Here is a 21,529-nt window from a genome sequence, read left to right on the forward strand (position 1 = left end):
TCTTTTCAACAAACTCAAGGGAGGGATTATACTCATACAAAAGATCTGAAAGGCAGCTGAAGTCCCATTTTTCCATATAAAACCAACAACTATGTTCCCTAAGTGAACTCCTCCTGAGTATTACTCTCTCAAAAGCATTTATGGACATTCTTTGTACTACAACTATTTACGTATTTATCCACCTCTCAAATCATACTATGAATTCTAATGGCATACATTCTAATTTGCTAGTAGGTTAGCACAAGGTCTTACACATATTAAATATTCCTCAAACATATCCATCAAAGTCTACGCATAGATCCATGCTGCCACTATTACTGTTCCACATGCAATCTTCCTCCTACTGTGGTGGCCACTATATCAGTAAATAGTAGCTAAATACCATTGATTCCCAGCCCCTTACAGATGGCCAAGGCACTATTCCGACACAGTAATATTCATTCTTGAGCATTCACGTGCTTAATAGGACAACACTTCTCTCCTACCCACCACAGCTACCATGAACTTCATAAAAACCAAAAAGTGGGGCCCGGTGGCATGGCCTAGCTGCTAAAGTCCTCGCCTTGAACGCCCCAGGATCCCATATGGGCACCGGTTCTAATCCCGGCAGCTCCACTTCCCATCTAGCTCCCTGCTTGTGGCCTGGGAAAGCAGTTGAGGACAGCCCAAAGCCTTGGGACCCTGCACCTGCGCGGGAGACCCAGAACAAGTTCCTGGCTCCTGGCTTTGGATCGGCATAGCATTGGCCGTTGCGCTCACTTGGGGAGTGAATCATTGGACAGCAGATCTTCCTCTCTGTCTCTCCTCCTCTCTGTATATCTGACTTTCTAATAAATAAGTAAATCTTTAAAAAAAAAAGTGGAAAAAGTAAAATAATCTAAAAAGTCATGAACACATTAGCCAGCAGCAGGTAATACAGAGGAAAAATTCAGATATTTGGGTATGAAGGACTAAAGGTCTAAATGCTGCGATTTAAGTGGAGTTTAAGAGGTGGAAGCAGGTGGAAGCAACAGCAAAATGGCAGCAGAAGGACCCGTGCAGTCAAAGCCAAAAGTAGGATCTATACAAGTATTCTGAAAACCATCAAAGGGAATCACAAAACCAATTGTATAAACCAGTTAGTAAAGTGGTAGTATGCAATCGATGCTATTTAACACCTGTTATATTAAATTAACACACAACACAGTTAAAATATTAAGTAAGAATTAGGCCAGACATTTGACCTAACAGTGTCACAGCACCTGAGTTCAGCACCCACCTCTGGCTCCCAATTCCAGCTTCCTGCTAATGCACAACTTAGCAGGTAGTTATGATGCCTCAAATAACTAGGTCCCTGTCTCTCAATGGCTCCCAGCTGCAGCCTCGTTCAGCCCAGGCTGTTGTGGACATTTGGGAAGTGAAACCAGTGGGGAAGAGGGCTCTCTCTGTCTCACTGCCTCTAAACTTTTTTTTTTTAAAGATTTATTTATTTTTATTGCAAAGTCAGATATATATACAGAGAGGAGGACAGAGAGGAAGATCTTCCGTCCGATGGTTCACTTCCCAAGTGGCTGCAATGGCTGGTGCTGCACCAGTCCAAAGCCAGGAACCTGGAGCTCCTTTCAACCTCCCACACAGGTGCAGTGTCCCAGGGCTTTGGGCCGTCCTTGACTGCTTTCCCAAGCCACAAGCAAGGAGCTGGATGGGAAGTGAGGCTGATGGGATTAGAACCGGCACCTATATGGGATCCTGGCACATTCAAGGTGAGAACTTTAGCCACTAGGCTACCATGCCAGGCCTACTGCCTCTAAATTTTAAAATTTACATTGTTAAAATTTTAATTAAATAATTTTTAAATAAAATAAGAATTCTAAGATCAGATAAACACATTAAGGTTGAGATAGAAGCTAAAAAATGGAGGAAAAATACACTGGGGGGCACCTGGTGTGGTAGCCTAGCAGCTAAAGTCCTCGCCTTGAATGTGCCAGGATCCCATATGGGTGCCAGTTCATGCACCAGTTTCCCTACTTTCCATTTAGCTCCCTGCCTGTGGCCTGAGAGGGCAACTGGGGATAGTCCAGAGCGTTGGGATCCTGTACCTACGTGGGAAACCTGGAGGAAGCTGGGCTCCTGGCTTTGAATTGGCACAGCTCCAGCTGGTGCGGCCTCATGGGGAGTGAGTCATTGGATGGAAGACCTTCCTTCCCGTCTCTCCTCCTCTCTGTATATCGGATTTTCCAGTAAGAAATTTAAAAAATTTAAAAAATAAATCTTTTAAAATAAATAAATACACTGGGGAAAACGTTCTAGAATCAATACTTCTGCTTTGAAAGACCCAGAGAAAGCTGAGATGAGGTCACAGGATCACTTGGACAGGAATGGTTTCCAGTGATGTGGAGAACTGAACAAAACCAACCAACTGGTTCAAGTGTTCTGATCAAGGCAAAATGAAAAGAGTCAGAGAAATGTGAGCAAAGCATCAAGCTTTGTGGTGAGGAAGAACTGAAAGGTGGAATTATCCCTTTAGGAAAGGAAAACCCAAAATCCCTTCTACAAATTTACAAATGAATGTTCTATAATATTAAAACATCAAACCGCATACAACAGTTGGGAGTAGCTGGAGGGGCCAGCCAACAGAAGGTAGCGTCTAGCTCCAGCACTGTTAGGACAGCCACCCTGTGTGTCAGCTGTGTGTGTGTGACGATGGGGATGGAGAAGGTGGTGAGGGTTGCAGTGTATCCTGTTTCTGGTAAACAAGGGCTTTGCTGCTCCGAGAGGCCCTGGTGTGCCTGCTAGGGAGATTGTTTCCCATGAAGAGAACATGATCTGCTCACTGTAGGTTGTGAAACTGTTAGCCGGATGTGCAATGCAGAGAGAGGGCAAAATGGAGGGCAATTCTGTAACTATGCCCTTTCTCTAATCAACAGTCCAAAAAAGCAGGATTATGAAGGGCCACGGAGAAAACGCAGGTTCTCAGACTCCCCAGGGGTACCTCAGTGGAGGAAGTTCAGACACCCAAGAAGTTGAAGACTGGCTGAGTCAGACATCAGTGCCATGACACCTGCTGCTCCCAGGGATTGCTCCCTTGGCACCAGCCCTGGCCTAGGAACACACCAGGCAGATGGATGGAGCAGAATGGAGGGCCGGCAAGGCTTCATGCAGCCCAGGATGAAGTCAGCACTTCAAGTCAATGACCGAAGGACACTGGGGACGCTGGCTTCCAGGGGAACCAGGAGCAGCTGACTCCCTGTTCAAGTCCACTTCCAAGCAAATTCCAGGGAAGGTAATCATTTAAATGGCAAAAGTCAATCACAAAAATACTAGAGGTAGGAGTGACTGTTTCTAAATTCAGGAACAAGAAAGAAGGCCTTCACACACACACACACACACACACGATATAAAATCAATACCCATAATAAAAGGATTCACTTTGACCATATGAGAAAAACAATTTAAATAGCAAAATATCAACCAGAATGCTAAAGAGTCATGGGGAAAACATCCACAATATGGGAAAGGGTTTTCAAACCAAGAAGGAAAGACAGAAACCTCAAACAGACCTCTGGAACACAGGCAGAGGCCACAAACAAGCAGTTCATCAGAGGACATGGGCCTGGCCCAGAAACCCAAGAACAGAGACTCAGCCTCACTCTCACTCACGCTCTCCAGACAGGCAAGGAGGATCAAGACTGGAGAAATGTGTCCAGAGAGGGCAGGGGACCAGGGCACCTTCCTGCACAGTGGGTGAACTTGACCATTTCTCTGGAAAGCCATTTGGTGACCCAAATTAGAGCCCAGAACATCCACACCTTTTGGACGGAGCCAATTCTGTGCCTCTGAGTTTATCATAAAAGCTTGATTATATAGCTTCACTGAGAAATGTTACATACCTGATGTGTACTGCAGCCACCAACTACTGAGCATTCCCACTGGTGACCTTCTGTGCTACGGAGTGGTCATTATCATTGACTCACATAGCAATCTCATGAATTAGCACTACATAACCGTATATTATGGGTGGAGAATTATGTCATCAAACAATATTCTGGGGCAAGCCTTGTAGCATGGCAGGTTCAGCTGCTGTTGAGGATGATGAACCCCACACCTGAGGTCCTGGGATCAAGTTCCACATCTGTTTCCTATTTATCTCCCTGCTAATGCACCTGGGAGGCAGCAGACACTGGCCCAAGTGCTTGGGCTCCTGCCACCCACCTGATGGAGCTCATGGCTTCTGGCTCTGACCTGGCCCAGCCGTGGCTGTTGTGGCCATTTTGGGGTGTCAACTAGTAGGTGAAAGATTCTCTGTCTCTTCCTGTCTGTCATGTACCTTTCAGACACACATACAAATAAATAAATACATCTTTAAGAAAAATCAGCATACCAGGTGCTATTTATGATGACTGAGATAGTCACTGACACTGAAATATATTTATAACATACTGAGTCAAAGTTATGTGAAGCCATGTATGTGTGTATATTTATGGCTGAAAAGGCATCAGGAAGGATACTCTTGAAAACGATAGCAGCAATGCCCCTAGGAGGTAGAACTTCTTGGGCTGCCCCCTTCATTGTTTTTCCAGAGAGAATGAATTATTTCCAAACTACTTTCAATTGGCAAGAGTCCTCTTTAAAGATAATACTACACAGGAATGAAAAGCTGTCTTTTAAAGTACACATGCAGGGGACTGGCGTGGTGCTGAAGTTCTTGCCTTGCACACACCGGGATCCCATATGGACGCTGGTTCTAATTCCAGCAGCCCCGCTTCCCATCCAGCTCCCTGCTTGTGGCCTGGGAAAGCAGTCGAGGACGGCCCAAAGCCTTGGGACACTGTACCCATGTGGAAGACCAGGAAGAAGCTCCTGACTCCTAGTTTCAGATCAGCTCAGTTCCGGCTATTGTGGTCACTCGGGGAGTGAATCAGCAGATGAGGATCTTCCTCTCTGTATATCTGACTTTGCAATAAAAATAAATAAATCTTAAAAAAAAAAATAGTACACGTGGAGGAATAAAAGGGACACGGCTAAAAGGTACATCTAGACCATGTCAGTTTATTCTATGTACATTAGAAGGGCTAACAGGTATGTGGGTTACAGGAGGGAGCCACAGTGACATTGGTGGGCTTGACAGATTCATCAATTAGCTCTTCCCAGTGACATTCACAGCCTCTTGTCTGTCATCCACTGGGCGCACTTCCGGCGTCCTGAATGGTTCCAATAGTCATACGTACTACCCTAGGAGGGTAGGCTCCGAACACCCAGGCGTCCTTGGCTGGCACCTACAGTGGCCACTGAGCTCCTGGAACTCCTGTTTCAGGGAAGGAGGTAGCCTGTACTGCTGCTGACACGCATCATCTTCCTAAGCTGGCAATGTAGGGCACATGCATCCACATACCAACCACCCCTGGCCACCTGCCAGCTCCCAGCAGGCCACACACGCATCGCCAAGGCCCTGAACCCACGGTGGGGAGGGAGGTTCCCTGCTTGCAGCCAGTAAGGGATTCCCTGGTTTCCAACCCAGAAGCTGAGAGAGAGGACATAAAACGTAGCATTCTGCCTAGAAATAGCTTTGTATTCACCTCTAATTAACAAAGAAGCCTATGGACTTACTGTGTAGTATCAGTTTGGGGAACTTAGACGTGGGCCCTAGAATCGGGCAGCTCAGTCACAAGTGCCTTGAGGAGTTAAGATGCTGGGTGGGAGGCAGCTGGAAAGCCACCTCTGTACAGCCTGGTGGGTGTGTAGTCGGGGCAGCCTCTCTGCCCAGAGCCATGGGAAGGGAATCCAACTGGGGTCTTTAAACCTCTCCTGCCCCTGCCAGGCACCCACTGTGGATCATTCCCGGCCCTGTCCCCTGGGGGACACAAAAACAACCTCAGGTCTCTCATGTAAAAATCAGGGTCGTATTTACATGGAACCTGCTCATCCCCATTTCTGCATTACATAAAACACCTCCTAAGTAGGCCACATAAAGGCTTGTTGTACTGCTGAGAAAGAGACTAGGCCAGAGAGTACATGCGTGCTTGATGCAGTTTCTTCCCAGAATATGAAGGGTGGCTGACTCTATGGGTGTGGAATGGCAGATCCTATCCACCCACTGCACTCCGTGGACCCTACCCTGGGCACCAGGCAATGGCAGCAGAAACGCGTGCTCTGAGCTCACACAGCACACACTCTGTAGCCGGATGGCTCACATGCACAAGTCAGGAAACATGCTGCGTGTTTAATCTGCAAAAGACAGGATGACATAGAGGATTAAGGCTCATCCAGTTAAGCTAACCGGATGGGGAAAGTAGGCATAAACAATTTTCTCTCAGGATTCCCTTTCCTTGGACTCCTTTCTATGCAGTGAAATAATAAACACAATAGCATTAAAAAGGCAGGACATTAGCAATCCCATAAAGACCAAGAATTAGGGGAGAGTGCTGTGGAACAGCAGGTTAAGCCACTACCTGGGAGCCAGCATCCCATATGAGGGCAGGTTTGGGTCTTGGCCACTCCACTTCGCATCCAGCTCCCTGCTCTCTGCAAATGCCACCTAGGAGGACAGCAGAAGATGGCTCAAGTAGCTGGGCCATCGCACCCATGTGACAGACCAGGATGACTCCTGGCTCGCGACTTTGAGTTGGTTCATTTTGTGGCCATTTGGGGAGTGAGGCAGCTGACAAAAGAGCTCTCTGTGTCTATTCTCTCTTTTCCTAACTGCAAGTATATAAATAAATCTAAATGTGTTCTCTCTAACATGAGGAAACCATCATGCAAACTGGAATGTATAGTGATAGAGTAACGGAGACTACCATAACCACACACAATGCATCCCTACTTCCAAATAAAAGATGGACTCCAAATGAAAGTGCTGGACATATCTAAACAATGGGATGATGGACTGTCTGACATTGTACCAGCAATGTCGAGGCACACTTAAACAGCAAACTGGTGGAACTGTAACTCCTTATGAAGGAATGTACTATTGTGACATGAGAAAAATCAGTTGAGGGGTGGAAATTGGGGGAAGGGAATCCCAGACTATACAGACTTGTATGATAAAATCCAAAATTAAAAAAGACTAGGAGAGTGTGATGACTCAATTAGCTGGTTCTCTGCCTGCAAATACCAGTATCCCATAAGGGTGCCAATTCTAGTCTTGGCTGTTCCACTTCAGATCCAGTTCCCTACTTGTGGCCTGGGAAAGCAGCAGAGGACAGCCCAAAACTTTGGGTTCCTGCATGCACGTGGAAGACCCGAAGAGGCTCCTGGCTTTGAATCGGATTAGCTCAGCTTTGCCAGTTGTGTCCATTTTGGGGAATAAACTAGCAGATGGACATGCTCTGTCTTTCCTTCTCTCTGTAAATCTGCCTTTCCAAGAAAAATAAATTAAAGACTTGGAATTAGGCTTCCAGATGCCATGGAGGGGACACAGGGACAGGCCACAGTGACAGGAAACTTTCTTTAACCAGGAAGGAAAGTATTAACAGAACGCTGTTCTGTTCAATGAGGCACTGCTGGGATCAGAAAGCAGGAACCAAAAATAAGATCACAAATGTCCCAGTTCTCATGGATACTATTCTTAGAAATGGAAAAACTCAACATAAAAAATATGCATTTTCAATTCTATTCAGTTATTCGAATAGAACCCAGGGACTAACAGCTGCCTAAATTTATTTCCAGCTCTGCCAAATGCTATGAGAGAGCTAGGGAAGCAGCACAGCCTAACAGAGGCGCGGCCCTACCGGCCCTTCTATCACAATTCCACGACGTGTAAATAATTTAACCACTCAGTTTGCTTTTCCATTGCCCTGTATCTGCTAAGACAAAACCTAACCCTATGGGCAGGCAATGGCCTGGCAACTAAGTGGCGGCTGGGGACGACTGCATTCTACATCAGAGTGCCTGGCTTTGAGTCTTGGTTGTCGCTCACAATGTCAGCATCCTGCTAATGCATGCTCTGGGAGGCATCAGGTGACGGCTCAGGTGGTTGGGTACCTGCCTCATGTACAGTCTGACTTGCTGCCTGGCAGTTGCAGGACCAGCCCAACTCTGGTAGCTGTGGGCCTAGGGGGAGTGAGCTAGCACACAGGAACCTCCTCCTGTCTCAATAACTAAACCAAACCAAACCACCAACAGTGCCCCGTATGAGGACAGCAGCCCCTATTGTCCAGGACTTCATCAACCCAGGCACTCACTGAAAGGAAGCAAGAGAGAAGCAGACCACTATCCAGGCATTAATATGTGTTTGGTCACCAAGCCTATGCTCAGACACCACTCTCATTCAACTGACTTGTTTGAACTGCTTAATATGAAAAGCCTGCATTCTAACCTTGCAGTGTGCACAAATCAAGCTTGGGGGATGGTGGATCTGGAGGCAAACAGGGTCAGCATGAGGAACAGGACACTGTGAGCAGAACCATGTCAGCTTCAACAAGTGAATGTGGGCCACTGTGGGCGGGAGCAGGCAGCCCCATGCATTCCTGCCACCCATCTGTGAGTGCCACACCACGACGGCATGAGTCACAGCACGGCAGAAGTTAATCGGCTCTTAATGAGCCAGGGTCAGGCTGCTGGTTAAGAAGACAGACCTTTTTAAAAAGAATTCCACTAAAAACAAACAAATAACAACAAAAAAGCCTTTGGCACTTAAAAGGGAAAGCTAGGTTTAGAACAATTCGTTCCTAATCATGCCTGGCAAATGAACTACATTTCAAAACTTTTGAGCAGTTTTATTTTTATTTCTTAGTCCCATTTCAAAGAAAAGGAAGTGACAGGGAGACAAGTGCCAGCCGGAGGACTGGCTGAGCTGAGGGACGGCTCCCGCGAGGGGGTGGGAACCTCTCTGGGCTGTGACCAACAGCACTGGCCGCCTGCCAGCTCTCTGGGCTGGCGAGGCGCCTCTCGTGGCCCCAGGCCTTCTGTACGTGCTGTTCTCCCTGCTCGTGGGACTCCTCCCAGCCAAACTCAGGTCCAGGGCCTGCAGCGAAGGCTTCTCCAGTCCTCCTTACTAATGCCCCAGACCCAAAAGGCTTTTGTCAATCACTCTCCAGCAGATCCTTCTTTCTTCTTGGTGCTTTGATAACTCTGTACCACCCCGGGGTCATTTTTGCAACTGGCCAAGTCCCTAAAGCTCCAGGAAGGTGGAAGAGACTGTGTCTGTTGTGTTGTAGACCAGTCTCAGGACTCAGACCCTGACACAAGGCAGGGTGCAATAAACACCTGCTGAGTGGATGAACAGCAAGAGCAGCATCTGACCTTAACCAGTCATGCACTGCACAGAGCCATGGACTACACAGGCCACGGACAGGGCAGCATTGCTACTTGGTACATGAACAAGGTGGCTCCGAGAGGTTAAGTAATCCAATTCAAAGTCACAAAGCTGGTGAAGGGACTCAGTGAGGTTTCCAAGTCTTGTCTGCGTGGCTTTAGATCACTCAGTTTCATGACCACCCATTCTCCAGTATGCTGCGAAGCAAAAAGGGAGGGCAGACTCACAGCAGACTGCACTCAACCTTTAAGGAGTTTATAATATGAGGAACAAAACTTTCACGAATGAAACTGAACACAAAGCAAGACATTTCCAACATTGCAATACATGGCATGGCACCTGGAACTAGAATGTGAAAATGAAATGCTAAGTGTTTGGGCATGTAGCTCAGTCACCGGGTCTGATCAGCAGTGCGAGGGGAAGCAGGGTGAGATGGGCCCTCGGACCAGAGGACGCCATGGCACATGCGGTCCCTCTAACTGGTGCTGAGGGTTCCTGGGGGCCAGGAGGTGGAGACAAGGCAGGGGTGAGACCTGTAAGACACTACTGAAAAACACAGCCACGGGCTCGACTGAGTGACAGCCTGGCAATGGGGAAGGAAAGCTATCAGACTGTGTATCGTCTTAGTTTTTCAGAAGTGTGACTTAAAATCAATGCACAGCGTGTGCTTGGAAGCATCACAGGCGACCAGGTAGCTGATGCCTCAGTCGGATGATTTTCTCCTCCATCTCCCAGTTTCAATAAAAGCACACCTTGAACTGCTCATTCTCTCTGTCCCCTGGTTCCCTATTTCTTATCCATATTCAAGGATACAAGCAGTACAGTCACCCGTCTGCAGCCACAGGGGATTGCATACAGGATCTAAAGTCTACAGACGTTCAAATCTTTTCCATAAAATGGCACAATATTTGCATACAGTGTATGCACATCTTCTCGTGTACCTGAACTTACAATACCGCATAAAAGAATGCTGTGCAAACAGCAGCTATACTGTACTGTATAAAGAATATTGATGGGGCCCGGTGCTGCCTTGAATGTGCCAGGATCCTGTATGGGTGCTGGTTCTAATTCTGGCAGCCCCGCTTCCCTTCCAGCTCCCTGCTTGTGGCCTGGGAAAGCAGTCGAGGACGGCCCAAAGCTTTGGGACCCTGCACCCATGTGAGAGACCCAGAAGAGCTCCTGACTCCTGGCTTTGGATTGGTGTAGTACCAGCCACTGCAGTCACTTGGGGAGTGAATCATCGTACGGAAGATATTTCTCTGTCTCTTCTCTCTATATATATATCTGACTTTGCAATAAAAATAAATAAATCTTTTAAACAAAAAAGAATATTGACGAAGACAGAGAGAAATGAAATGTCTATATATATATTTGGCACATACACAAGCCTTAATAAAAAATTTAACATTATGTTTCTTTGTTTAAAAGGCAGAAAGACAGAAAGCTCTTCCACCCACTGGTTCCCCTCCCAATGTCCACACAGCCTCGTGGCAGAGGATGAAGCCAGGAGTTAGGAGTTCAATCCAGGTCTCCTAGTTGGTGGAGAACCAACTACAGAGATTCTTACCTGCTGCCTCACAGGGTCAGCGATCGCAGGAAGGTGAGAGCGGAAGTGGAGTAGGCAGGACTTGAACTCAGGGACCCAGACAGGGCATGTGGGGATCCCAAGCAATGACTTAACCCCTGCCTCAGATGCCCACCCTCACAAAGTATTCTTTTTTTAAACTTTTACATCTGTAATGGATGCCAGTGTGGTAGCATAGCAGGTGAAGATGTGAGCACTGGTCTGAGTCCAGCTCCCTGCTTCCATGCTGCAAAGGCAGCAGAAGATGGCCCAAGAACTTGGCCCCTGCACCCACATGGGAGACACGGAGGAAGCTCCATGCTCCTTCAGCCTGGCCAAACCGTGGCTGTTGCAGCCATTTGGGAAGAGGACAAGAAGATAGGAGATCTCTTTCTCTCTCTCTCTCCAAATCTGCCTTTCAAATAAATAGATTAAAAAAAGAAAAATCTGTGATTGGATGAATCCCCAGATATAGAATGCAACATATGGGGACCAACTGTATACACAGCTTAACCCAGGCTTGGTTCCTGTAAGTATCCATAATAATTCTCCAGGTATATTACAGCTGTGAAGAAATGTCAGCATATACGGAAATATTTAAATGTCAATGCATCAGTGGCTTTGTAGAGATTACTGTCATAATACACCCTCCATAAAAGATGAATAAACACTGGGGCCAGTGCTCTGGCATAGCACGCTAAGCCTCTGCCTGCGACACCAGCATTCCATATGAACACTGGTTCAAGTCCTGGTTGCACTGCTTCTGACTCAGCTCCCTGCTGATGGCCTGGGAAAGCAACAGATGATGGCCCAGGTACTTGGGCTCCTGCGTCCACGTGGGAGACCCAGAAGAAGCTCCTGGCTTCTGGGCAGCCCAGCTCTGGTCACTGTGGTCTTCTGGGGAGAGAATCAACAGATGAAAAATCTTTCTCCTTGTCTCTCTGTAAACCTGCCCTTCAAATGACAAAATAAAAATGTAAATCTTTTTAAAAAGAGAGCAATGAATACACACTAAGCCCCCACCCCTCATTTTTTCACCTTCGGGATGACACTTTACAGATAAAAAAACTAAGGTTCACAAAGATTAATCTAAGGTTCCTGGTGAAATTTCAATGCAGATCTCCTATCTGATATAATTTTCTTCCCTAAACCACTGCTTCAAATAGCTGCCAATCATATCCACAACTTTAAAACGTGTTGTAATCACAGCAGTTAAAAAAAGAACACTGCCACAGACAGCCTTACATTTCTGCCCATAATTCTCTCCTGCTTGCCAGCCCCATCCAGCCTGTCATCCGACACTGCCAAATGCATTCATGTCTCCTGTGTCTCCTTGGCGGCGTGTGTTCCCTTAAAAGTGATTTCCAGAGACTGCATTGATCAGGAACCTTGGCTGACAACTGGGCCTGGAGAGCCTGACGACGAAACTACCCAAGTCATGGCCCTGTGGCACTTCAAGGGCTTCCAAACACCTCTCGTACATGCGCTTTGCGCTTCCCTCCCAATGCCGCTCCATGTCAGACTCTGGGGAAACGAGGGCCTGGAAAGAGGCTAAAGGAGCTGGGCTGAGGGCACCCACACCTTGAGCAAGACCACCTCTGTGACCTGTAAGTAGGGTCCACAGCCTCGCCTTGGCTGGATGGTACCACGTGGGTATGTTTGTGGGTCTCTTCACAAGTCATCTGGCCTCACCGGTGGAAGGAAGGAATCTAGTCAGAGGCAGCAGTGCCTGGCCTGGTTGTGGCTCTCAGCTGCTGCTGGCAGGCACCCCTACTACCCAGCTCAGGGGTTCTCACTCCTTGGGCCTAGCACCTGCCAGTGTTCCCTGGCATCTTAAGGACATAGGATGGCCTTCCCCACACTGCTGTCGGGCAGCGGCTACCAGGGCTCTGAAGGTCATGGTCTCTCCCCAGCTCTGCTCCGCGTTTCTCCAGCTCTAGCACTTTCAGTTAGAATACTCTCACCAGTAAGTTCTAGTACTGAACTCCCACCCACACTCTCTTTCCACCCTCTAGGGAGCTTTTCTTTTTCTCCTTCCTCGAGGTTTTCCTGGAGGTCTCCGTCACACTGCTAGTTTGTTCCCTCCTTTAAAGGGTCCCTGACCGCCCCTACAGCATGCCTCGGGTTTCCCTTTCTCTGTATCTTCCCACTTTCTGGAATCCACCTTGCTTCTCTCTCCACCCCTGAGGCCGTCAGCACTGCAGTGCCCACACCTTCTGCAAAGTTCCCAGCACGCTGGATCTGCACATGTAAACACTTCCACGCCACCACTGCTTCGCTCTCAACCTGACACATGGGCCTGGACTCCACTCGTGCACAGAAGGTGGCTCAGCAGGTGTGTCCATGAATGACATTGATGTCATACTTTAACACACACTTTAGTAAAATTTCTCATCTGATTCTCTAAAAATTCTTAAGAGCTGCTTTGCTCAATAAATAAATACATAAATTTTAAAAAAGCGCCTGGGTTGCAGCCCCAGCTCCATTTCCAATGCAGCTTCCTGCTGACAGGCACTCCAGGAGGCTGTGGGATGACGCACACAGTTGGGTGCTTGTCACCCACATGGGACACCGGATTGAGTCCCGAGCTCCCGGCTCAGCCTAGCCCAGGCCTGGCTACTGTGATCACTGATCACTTGGGAACTAAATCAGCTAGATGGAAGATCTCTTCCTGTCTCTCCTCTCTGTCTCTGCATCTCAAATACAGTGAAAACATTTTTTTTTTAAATTCTGCTTTTCATTCTCTCTTTTTAAAAAGATTTATTTATTTTGATTGGAAAGGTAGATCTACAGATATATAGAGAGGAAGATCTTCCGTCCGATGGTTCACTCCCTAAGCAGCCGCAACAGTTCAGAGCTGAGCCAATCCAAAGTCAGGAGCCTCTTCCAGGTTTCCCATGCAGTTATAGGGTCCCAAGGCTTTGGGCCGTCCTTGACTGCATTACCAGGCCACAAACAGGGAAGTTGGATGGGAAGTGGAGCTGCCGGGATTAGAACCAGCACCCATATGGGATCCCGGTGCATTCAAGGTGAAGACTTAAACTGCTATGCTATCATGCCAGGCCCCATTCTTTTTTTTTTTTTTTTAAATGATTTATTTTACTTGAAATTCAGAGTTAACAAAGGGAGACAGAGGGAGATAGAGTGATCCACCATCAACCGGATTACAACGGCCAATTCAGGCAGAATTAAGCTCCCTGCTTAAGGCCAGGAAAAATAGCGGATGAAGGCTTGAGCACTTGGGCCACTGCACCCATGTGGGAAACCAGGATGAAGCTCCTGGCTCCTGGCTTGTGACCAGCCCAGTTCTGGCCACTATAGCCATTTGGGGAATGAACCAGCAGATAGAAGACCTTTTTTGCTCTGTGTTTCTCTCCCATTTCCCATAATTCTGCTTTAAAACAAATTTTATCTCCCTCAAAAAAAAAAAGGAAAAGAAAAGGAAGAAAAAGAAAAGGGGAACCTTAGCCTTTTTTCAGAGCTTACAGGAAAAACAAAGCTCCGTGACAGAGCCAAGCCTAGGAGGGTAGTACCAACAAGCTCTTAACGAACAAATCTAGACTTTCTTCTGATAAAAAAAACACATCCGCCAGTGAATCACATGTAAGCTTCTGTATGTGCGTACATTTATGGCAAGCCCCAGCTACTTTTCAAACACACATGCAGCCAGAGTGAGGGTTAAAAACAACAGCTCCATTTTGGCAAAATACTGTAGGGAAGGGAACTTTTTTTTTTGCCACACTTGCTGTTATATATCTATTGGGCTTGCTTCTAGATTCTTCCGAGCTAGTAGCTTTTATTAGCATTGCAGTTCTCATCCAACAAGTAGGGATGAAGTATTACCCCTTCCCCTAAAACGAGACATCTGTCTTTTATAATTATACGGGGGGTGGGGGAGCGGAATAAACTACATTCCTGCTATCTACAGAACACTGGTGTCTCCCCCAAGCCAACTCCAGAGGAGGTAGCAAATGACCCACAGATGTCAAGTCCATGGCTGTCCGAGTCCTACTGGAGGCCAGACAGCTACAACTGGCTTGCAAGCTCCGAGTAGCCCAACAAACATGCGTGATCACAACCCCTGGCCTCCTCTTCCTCCATACAAATTGTGGGGTTTTTCTTTTTTCTTTTTCTCTAAAGGCAATGAAAAGCTAGTACAAGACTTTTCAATGTGGTGGATGAGAAGGCTGAAACGGCCAAAGGGAAGCCACTCACAGGACACTTTCTCAGTTCAACACCACAGGTTCTGAGGGGAGGCCTGTGTTCTTCCTGTGGTTTCCTGAGACCAGGGCTGGGGCAAAGCAGGAAAAACAGACTCCTCTCTAAATAAACCCACATGTCAGACAGGCACCTAGCAGCGTGTAGGGGAATGAAGTTTCTCTCACTATGACTGTTCGTCAGCTGGCTGGAAGGCACCCACCACTGGGCCATCAAATAACCACAGGGCAGCTGGCTGGAGCGGACGGAAACGGGTCAGCTTGTTCCTGAGACCCACTGCTCCTCAGACATAGAGACAGATCAGCCGGGCCCCGGATTAACAAGAGCAAGTTTCCGCCAAGTTTCTAAAATAGATGGGTAATAGAGAAATAGATACATGGTTGGCCAAGAGAGAAAAAGGGGAACCAAGAGCTTGTAGAAATCTACAAATGCAATATATGATTCATCATTACCACATAACTCTCTCCAGAAACAATTCATTGTCAAATTTGACAGTTCTGTTTCTCTTAATTTTAGCTCCTAATCATCTAAGACATTCAGGTCTCATTTTTGCAGCCTCACCACCCAGTTCACTGGGCCTGCGCTGTAGTTTAGCCTCCATCTATGATGCCAGCATCCCACATGGGTGGCAATCTGAGAACTGTACACTCTGTTTCCCACCCAGCTTCCTGTTAATGTGCCTGGGAAAGTCGTGGAGAATGACTCTAAGCCCTTGGGCCCCTGCACCCACGTGAGAGACTTGGAGGAAGCTCCAGGTTCCTGATTTTGGCTTGGCCCAGCCCTAGCCATTGTGGCCTTTTAGGGAGTGACTCACTGAATGCAAGATTTTCTTCCTATAATTTTATCCTTCAACTAAAAATTTTTAAAATTCTGATTTTTATTGGAAAGGCAGATTTATAGACAGAAGGTGAGACAGAAAGATCTTCCACCCACTGATTTGTTCTCCAAATGACAACAGCAGGAGCTGACTTGATCCAAAGCCAGGAGCCAGGAGCATTTTCCGGGTCTCCCCGGTGGGTACAAGGTTCCGAGGCTTTGGGCCATCCTCTGCTGCTTTCCTACACACTTCGCAGGGAGCTGGATGGGAGGTGGAGCATCTGGCCATGAACTGGCACCAAAATGGGATGTGGAAGATTAGCTAATTGAGCCATTGCGCTGGCCCCTATGAATTAAATTTTTTAAACAACAAAAGAGTGTCTGTAAAGACAGAAGCTGAAAAGTTGGGACAGAAAGAAAGCTGAAGGGGCTAAGGAAACCTTCCTCTGCCTTCTCTGACCACTACAACCTGGGCCCAGCACTGCCTGGTGTGTGCCGAGCAGACCAGGGTAGCAGGCCCACCAGGTCAGAGCTGGGCAGCAGACCCCCACAGCCACCCGATGGCTGCTGATCCCAAGTGAGCAGGAATAGACGGAGGGCAGGAAGGTGGTAACGCTCTCTGTGCTCCTCACAGGAACGATGAAATGCAGAGAATGGGACAAAGGACCCATTACATCATCATACAACCGCAAGAAGCAAGCCATCAGAAGTGATCAGAAAGGAAGTCTCCGTCCGCTCACCTCCACAGGCTGAACTAAGACTCCAACTTGGATCACAGACCCACAATGCCCACAGCCAAGCATGGGGACCAGGAACAATAACCAACTGCTGCCCTACACCCATGCCCTTTGTGCCAGTGGCCACACCTGACAGGGAGTGGCCTTTCCCCAGTGTAAAATCACACTTCTTCAGACTTGTCACTGAAACCACCCCTCTCTTGTCTACTCCACATGCAAGCCTGGCACACCCTTCCCGGGGATGCTGTACGGGAGTGGACACTTGCTCTGCTCAGCCAGGACCAAGGAGCGCCCACAGAATTTTCTGTTCCTCTGCCCAAAGGAGAAACACAACCCAGGAAAAGCTTCAATACCCTGGTGTGGGCATGAGCGTGGGTGTGCCAGAAGTGGAACTACCAAGAGAGGAGGCTAAGCACAGGCATCAGAGAAGCTGTGAAAAACTTCCGGGGCAGCTAATGGCACTGACCTTTAGATTTCCGGAGTTTACACAAAAGGCCCCACATGCACCCAGTCCCATCCACCCAGCTTCAGCTCCGTCAGGACCAGCAAACAAACATGCACATTCTTCTAGAATCGCCAGCCCATCCAACACGGTCCTCTCGGCAGGGCCTGCTGATCTAAGACACTGGGCGCTCTGACGTTGGACTGCATGTTGGGAGGTTATGTGGGTGACAAGGGGCAGAAGGAGCACCGAGAGACGAGCAGCAGTTTTGGGCTTGGTAGTGACTAGACCCAAACATTTTAAAGGAAACTGTCAATGGGGCTGTGTGTGGGGGAAGGAGAAGGAAATTATGTCAGCCACCACCAGAGCTCCGGCCAAGGCATTTTCATCTGCGTCTTCATGCCTACCCTCCAAGGGGTGTTTGCGAGAGGAATGTTTTGAAGTAACTCCACTTAGCAACCGGCGTCAATAAAATCTTCCAGGCCTGCTCAGCGGCTGCCATGTACAAAGGTTAGGCACACCACCACCCCTCACCCCAAGCACTCGAAGGAAACAATCTGCCAAAAATGCAGCACGAGCAGCTCAGGGTGAAAAGCAAAATGAGACTATCACTTCAACAGAGTTATTTATAAGGCACTCCTAAGAATATTAAAACAATAGCGACTTTTGTACTGAGTCCTAAGGAAGCGTTAGACTCTGTTCTGATGAGCTGGGATATCACATCTGAGATGAAACCCCTACACTCCCAGCGCTACCCTAGGGAAGGAGCAGGCACTCCTGTAATGGGCATTCTAGAGACCCAAAGGACTCGTCACTCAGCCCGGACCACACCGTATGAGCAGCTGCGCTCAGGAAGCCCGCAGCACGTCCGGCCCTCCGAGGCATACACAGAGGCCCAACTTTGGGGTGATGGGGCTGTCTTTCTCCTTCTTTCTCCTTTGTCTTCTTGATGCCTTTGGTTTTCTATATTTAGTAACAACCAACATGAGAAATGTTCACTTTCTCTCCCAGGAGTCCCAGTTATTTATAATACTGTCACCAAAGGGAAAACATTCTCCTATCCTCCCTCAAATTCCAAAATAGAGCACCTAATCACAGCTGCTATGTGAAAAATACATACTGTCCCCCAATAGAGACCGTCCATGGGAGACAGAAATGAACAGACTGAAAGGAGAGCATGACAGGCAAACTCCTGTGGACACACAGGGCGGGGAGGAGGTGGGCAGAGAAGGCATGTTGGGGGCATATGTTGGCTTGAGAAGCACAGGACTGTCCGGCACTGCCCTGCGGCGGCTGGGCTCAGCTGCCTGCGGATGAACTCAATGCTGACATACTCTCGTAAGTCCTAGAAAGGGCCTAAGTGACTGGATCAGACGCTTAGTGAGCTGACTTTCCTGTGCCTGTTGGCACACATGTGGGCGTTGGGAGGGCACGGACTGTGATTACAGAAATTAACGCAGCTTGCAAAAGAATAGCACTCAGCTGTAAGAAATCAGGGGAGAACATCTAGAACTCGGAATGTTTCTTCGGGATCGCATCTTGTTATATAACACAGCAAAGCAGTAGTCTAAGCAGCTTTTCCTTCCCCCAGCTAGGCAAAAAGCACACAGCATCTCCAACTGAGGATTAAAAAAAAAAGCTGTGCTGTCAGGTGGATACTTTTATTGCAAACCGTTTACACGGGATGAGAAAAATCAGAGATCTCTCCAGGACAGTGGGGAATGTGACCTGCGGCTTCTTAAATGTGTGGTACTGGAAAGCAGAACAGATACCACGCTGCTCCCTGACGCTTGTCGCTTGTCAGCTGAAGGAGTGGGCCCTCAGGAGCGCTGTTAGCCCACCATTTCTGTGGTCAAGGCTACTGACAAAGGTGCCCCCAGATAAACAAGGCCCCAGAAGGCTGTGATCTCCGAGACCACAGAGGAATGTAAAAACAGCCATTTTAAATAAGATCACTGAAAGAGTACTTTTTAAGGCTAACAAAGCTCATGGGTAACAGTCACTAAACAGGAAAGAAACAACAGGAAATCTCTCCTCATGGACTTCCAATGGCAGGGTGGTGGCGGGCCTGCACTGAGTGGATCTGGCCTCAGGACATCCCCAGCTTCCTCCACAACCTGCCTGCTTGATTCCAACTAACCTCCGGGAGACCCTGGTGAAGACAGACATGCTGGGCCAGCTGCAGGCCAGGGGAGGTCAAACAGCAAGTGAGGAGGGCTGACTCCTGACCATGGGGTAAGACCGGTGTGTGCAGCTGGCCCAGGGATGGGGCAGGTCCAGGCAGCCCTGGAAAGCTCGCTCAACCCCAAGCTGGTGGAAAAGTGGTCCACAGCACGACTTTGTCCTCCTCAAACACCAAGGCATCTCCATTGCACCCCTGCAGCTCCCATCCTGAGCCATCCTGCCAGCCCCACAGGGGTGGAGCGGTATCTGCATCCGGCAGCCGTGGTGGTGGCAGCGGCGGCTGCTGCTGCTGCTTGGAGCTGTGCTCGGGTCAACACAGTCATCCTGATCCTTGCATGCACCTGGCATTCCCACATCTGAGAATTATGTCACAGCAGGCGGTGGGGGTGGGTGGGCCAGAGGGCCAGTGGGAATGTGGTTACACAGGAAAAGGTGCAGCTGGCCACCCACCTCCAGCCCCAAGTACCAGCCTCTCTGGAAGATGCAAAGACCTACTGGAGAACACATCCACGGGTGGCAATCATGAAAGCGCTGATTTTAAAGAAGCACCAGGAAGACACCTAAGGTGTCCTGAAAAGCCAGGGCTGACTGTGCAAACCGTGTTGGCAATCCCCAGTAGCACACAGACGTGTGGATCTGCCCCTTCCCCACAGCCGGAAGCACCACGGTTCTCAAAGGTTTCCCACCCCAACAAGGGGACTTTTTATCTGCAGCGTGCTTTTCCTTCTGTGGAGATCTTGCCACTGTGGAGACACCGTGGTGATCAGGAGCTGCAGACGGCAAGGGGAGTCAACTCGTAAGACGCAGGGGCCATGACCCGTACGCAGTTGTCCTAATAACAGTTTGTTTAACTACGAGAACAGGCATCACTCCCGTCCCACTGTCTCCTCTCCCTGCTGCCCAAGCCGCTCGGGGGTCTCGGGGGTCTCGGGGGTCTCGGGGGTCTCGGGGTCTCGTCGGGCCGCCGTCGTCCAGCACAGAGGCCCACGCCTCAGCTTCCGCCCAGCCCCGCTCCTCCGGCAGGCGCTCCGAGCAGCTCCTGCCTCGGGCTTGCGGTCGGCCGGCCGCGGTCCAAGGTGCTCGATACCCACTCCCCCCCAACTCACACACACACAAACACACGGAAGCCACCGCCGCCCCGCGAGGTTTTGACAACTTAAGAGAACGCGGTGAAGACCCCCCTCCCCCGCCGCCACCGCCCCAGCCCGCCTAGGCTGTGACGAAACACAGCCCCGCGGCCCGGGCCAGCTCCGCCCGCCGCGGGCTCGGGCGGCGGCCGGGGGTCCGCGGCCCCGCGGGGGCGCAGGGCGCGCGGGCCGCGCAACGGCGGGCTCGGGCCGGCTCACCTGGTGCGTGTTGTTGGCCAGCTTGGCGACGAAGCCCGGGAGCCCGCCGCAGTCCCCGTCCTGCCGCGGCGCGCTGCGGCGCCAACGGCCGCCGCGGGTGAACAGGCCCCCGGCCGCGGCCGCGCGCAGCCCCCAGCTCACGCCGAGCGGGCCGGACCAGCGCGGCAGGGGCGCGGCGGGCGGCGGAGCGTCCAGCCGATCCTGTCCGAGAGTCGCGGGCGGCAGCAGCTGCAGGAGGAAGAGGAGGCCGAGGCCGCGGGGCCGGCGCGACAGGCCGTCCGCAGCTGCCCGGGGCCGCTCCATCGCCGCCGAGTGCCGACGCCGCTGACACCTGCCGCCCGGCGCGCCCGCCCACCCCCGCCGGCGCCGCGCCACACCCCCGAGCGCGGCGGGGCGCTCCTTGGATACGCGCGGCCAGGCCTGTGCGCCGGCCGGGAAGGCCCGCCTGTCCTTCTTCCCCGGCCCACTCCTCATTGGCTCGCGTCGCCTCCGGCTTCGGGGGTCCGGGATTCGGATGCCAAGATGCGGGACTGATTGGCTGGAACGTGGCGGGGCACGGCTGAGGTCACCCCCTCGCTGGGCGTCTCCGGGGGCGGTCCTCCAGAGATGCCCACCTGCCCTCGAAGCCCCACCTCGCCTCCACGTTTCCCCGGCTCCCCGGGCACCTTCGCTTTGGCAGTGGGCTCCGAGGCCGCCCCTCCGCCCCCCACTCCGGCCCCGACCCCGACAATGCCTGCTGTGGAGCGGCGCCTGGCGGTTGCTCCGGAGTTCCTGGGCCGTCTCGGCTGGGGAAGGGGGTGGGGGCAGGCTTTCGTCAAGAACCGGTGCTGCAGGTTTTAGCCCCCGCTGGCTGGGGCGCCCATTGTCTGCGGAGACAGCCGCCCTGCTGCCGGGGAGTGAATGCCCAGTCCTGCGGAGGCAGATCATCAGGGCTTCTCCGTGACTCACGGGAGCCGCGAGGGAGGCTTTCCGGCGCGTTGGGCCTCCCTC

The 21,529-nt window shown here is 50.2% G+C and overlaps 1 protein-coding gene across 4 annotated transcripts in view; it reads right to left on the bottom strand.

The window, feature by feature from the left end:
- Nucleotides 1-20,893, bottom strand: part of SORT1 (sortilin 1) — a 73,547-nt gene extending 52,654 nt beyond the window's left edge. For all 4 annotated transcript variants that reach the window (XM_040999128.1, XM_040999126.1, XM_040999127.1 and 1 more), the window contains exon 1: nt 20,540-20,893. In XM_040999128.1, coding sequence (XP_040855062.1) covers nt 20,540-20,842 — 303 coding nt within the window. In that variant the 5' untranslated portion in view covers nt 20,843-20,893. The remainder of the gene's footprint in view (nt 1-20,539) is intronic.
- Between the last annotated feature and the right edge of the window lie 636 nt (nt 20,894-21,529).

This window comes from Ochotona curzoniae, unplaced genomic scaffold (genome assembly GCF_017591425.1).
Source record: "Ochotona curzoniae isolate NIBS_2020 unplaced genomic scaffold, NIBS_Ocur_1.0 scaffold_1037, whole genome shotgun sequence".
Taxonomy (NCBI): domain Eukaryota; kingdom Metazoa; phylum Chordata; class Mammalia; order Lagomorpha; family Ochotonidae; genus Ochotona; species Ochotona curzoniae.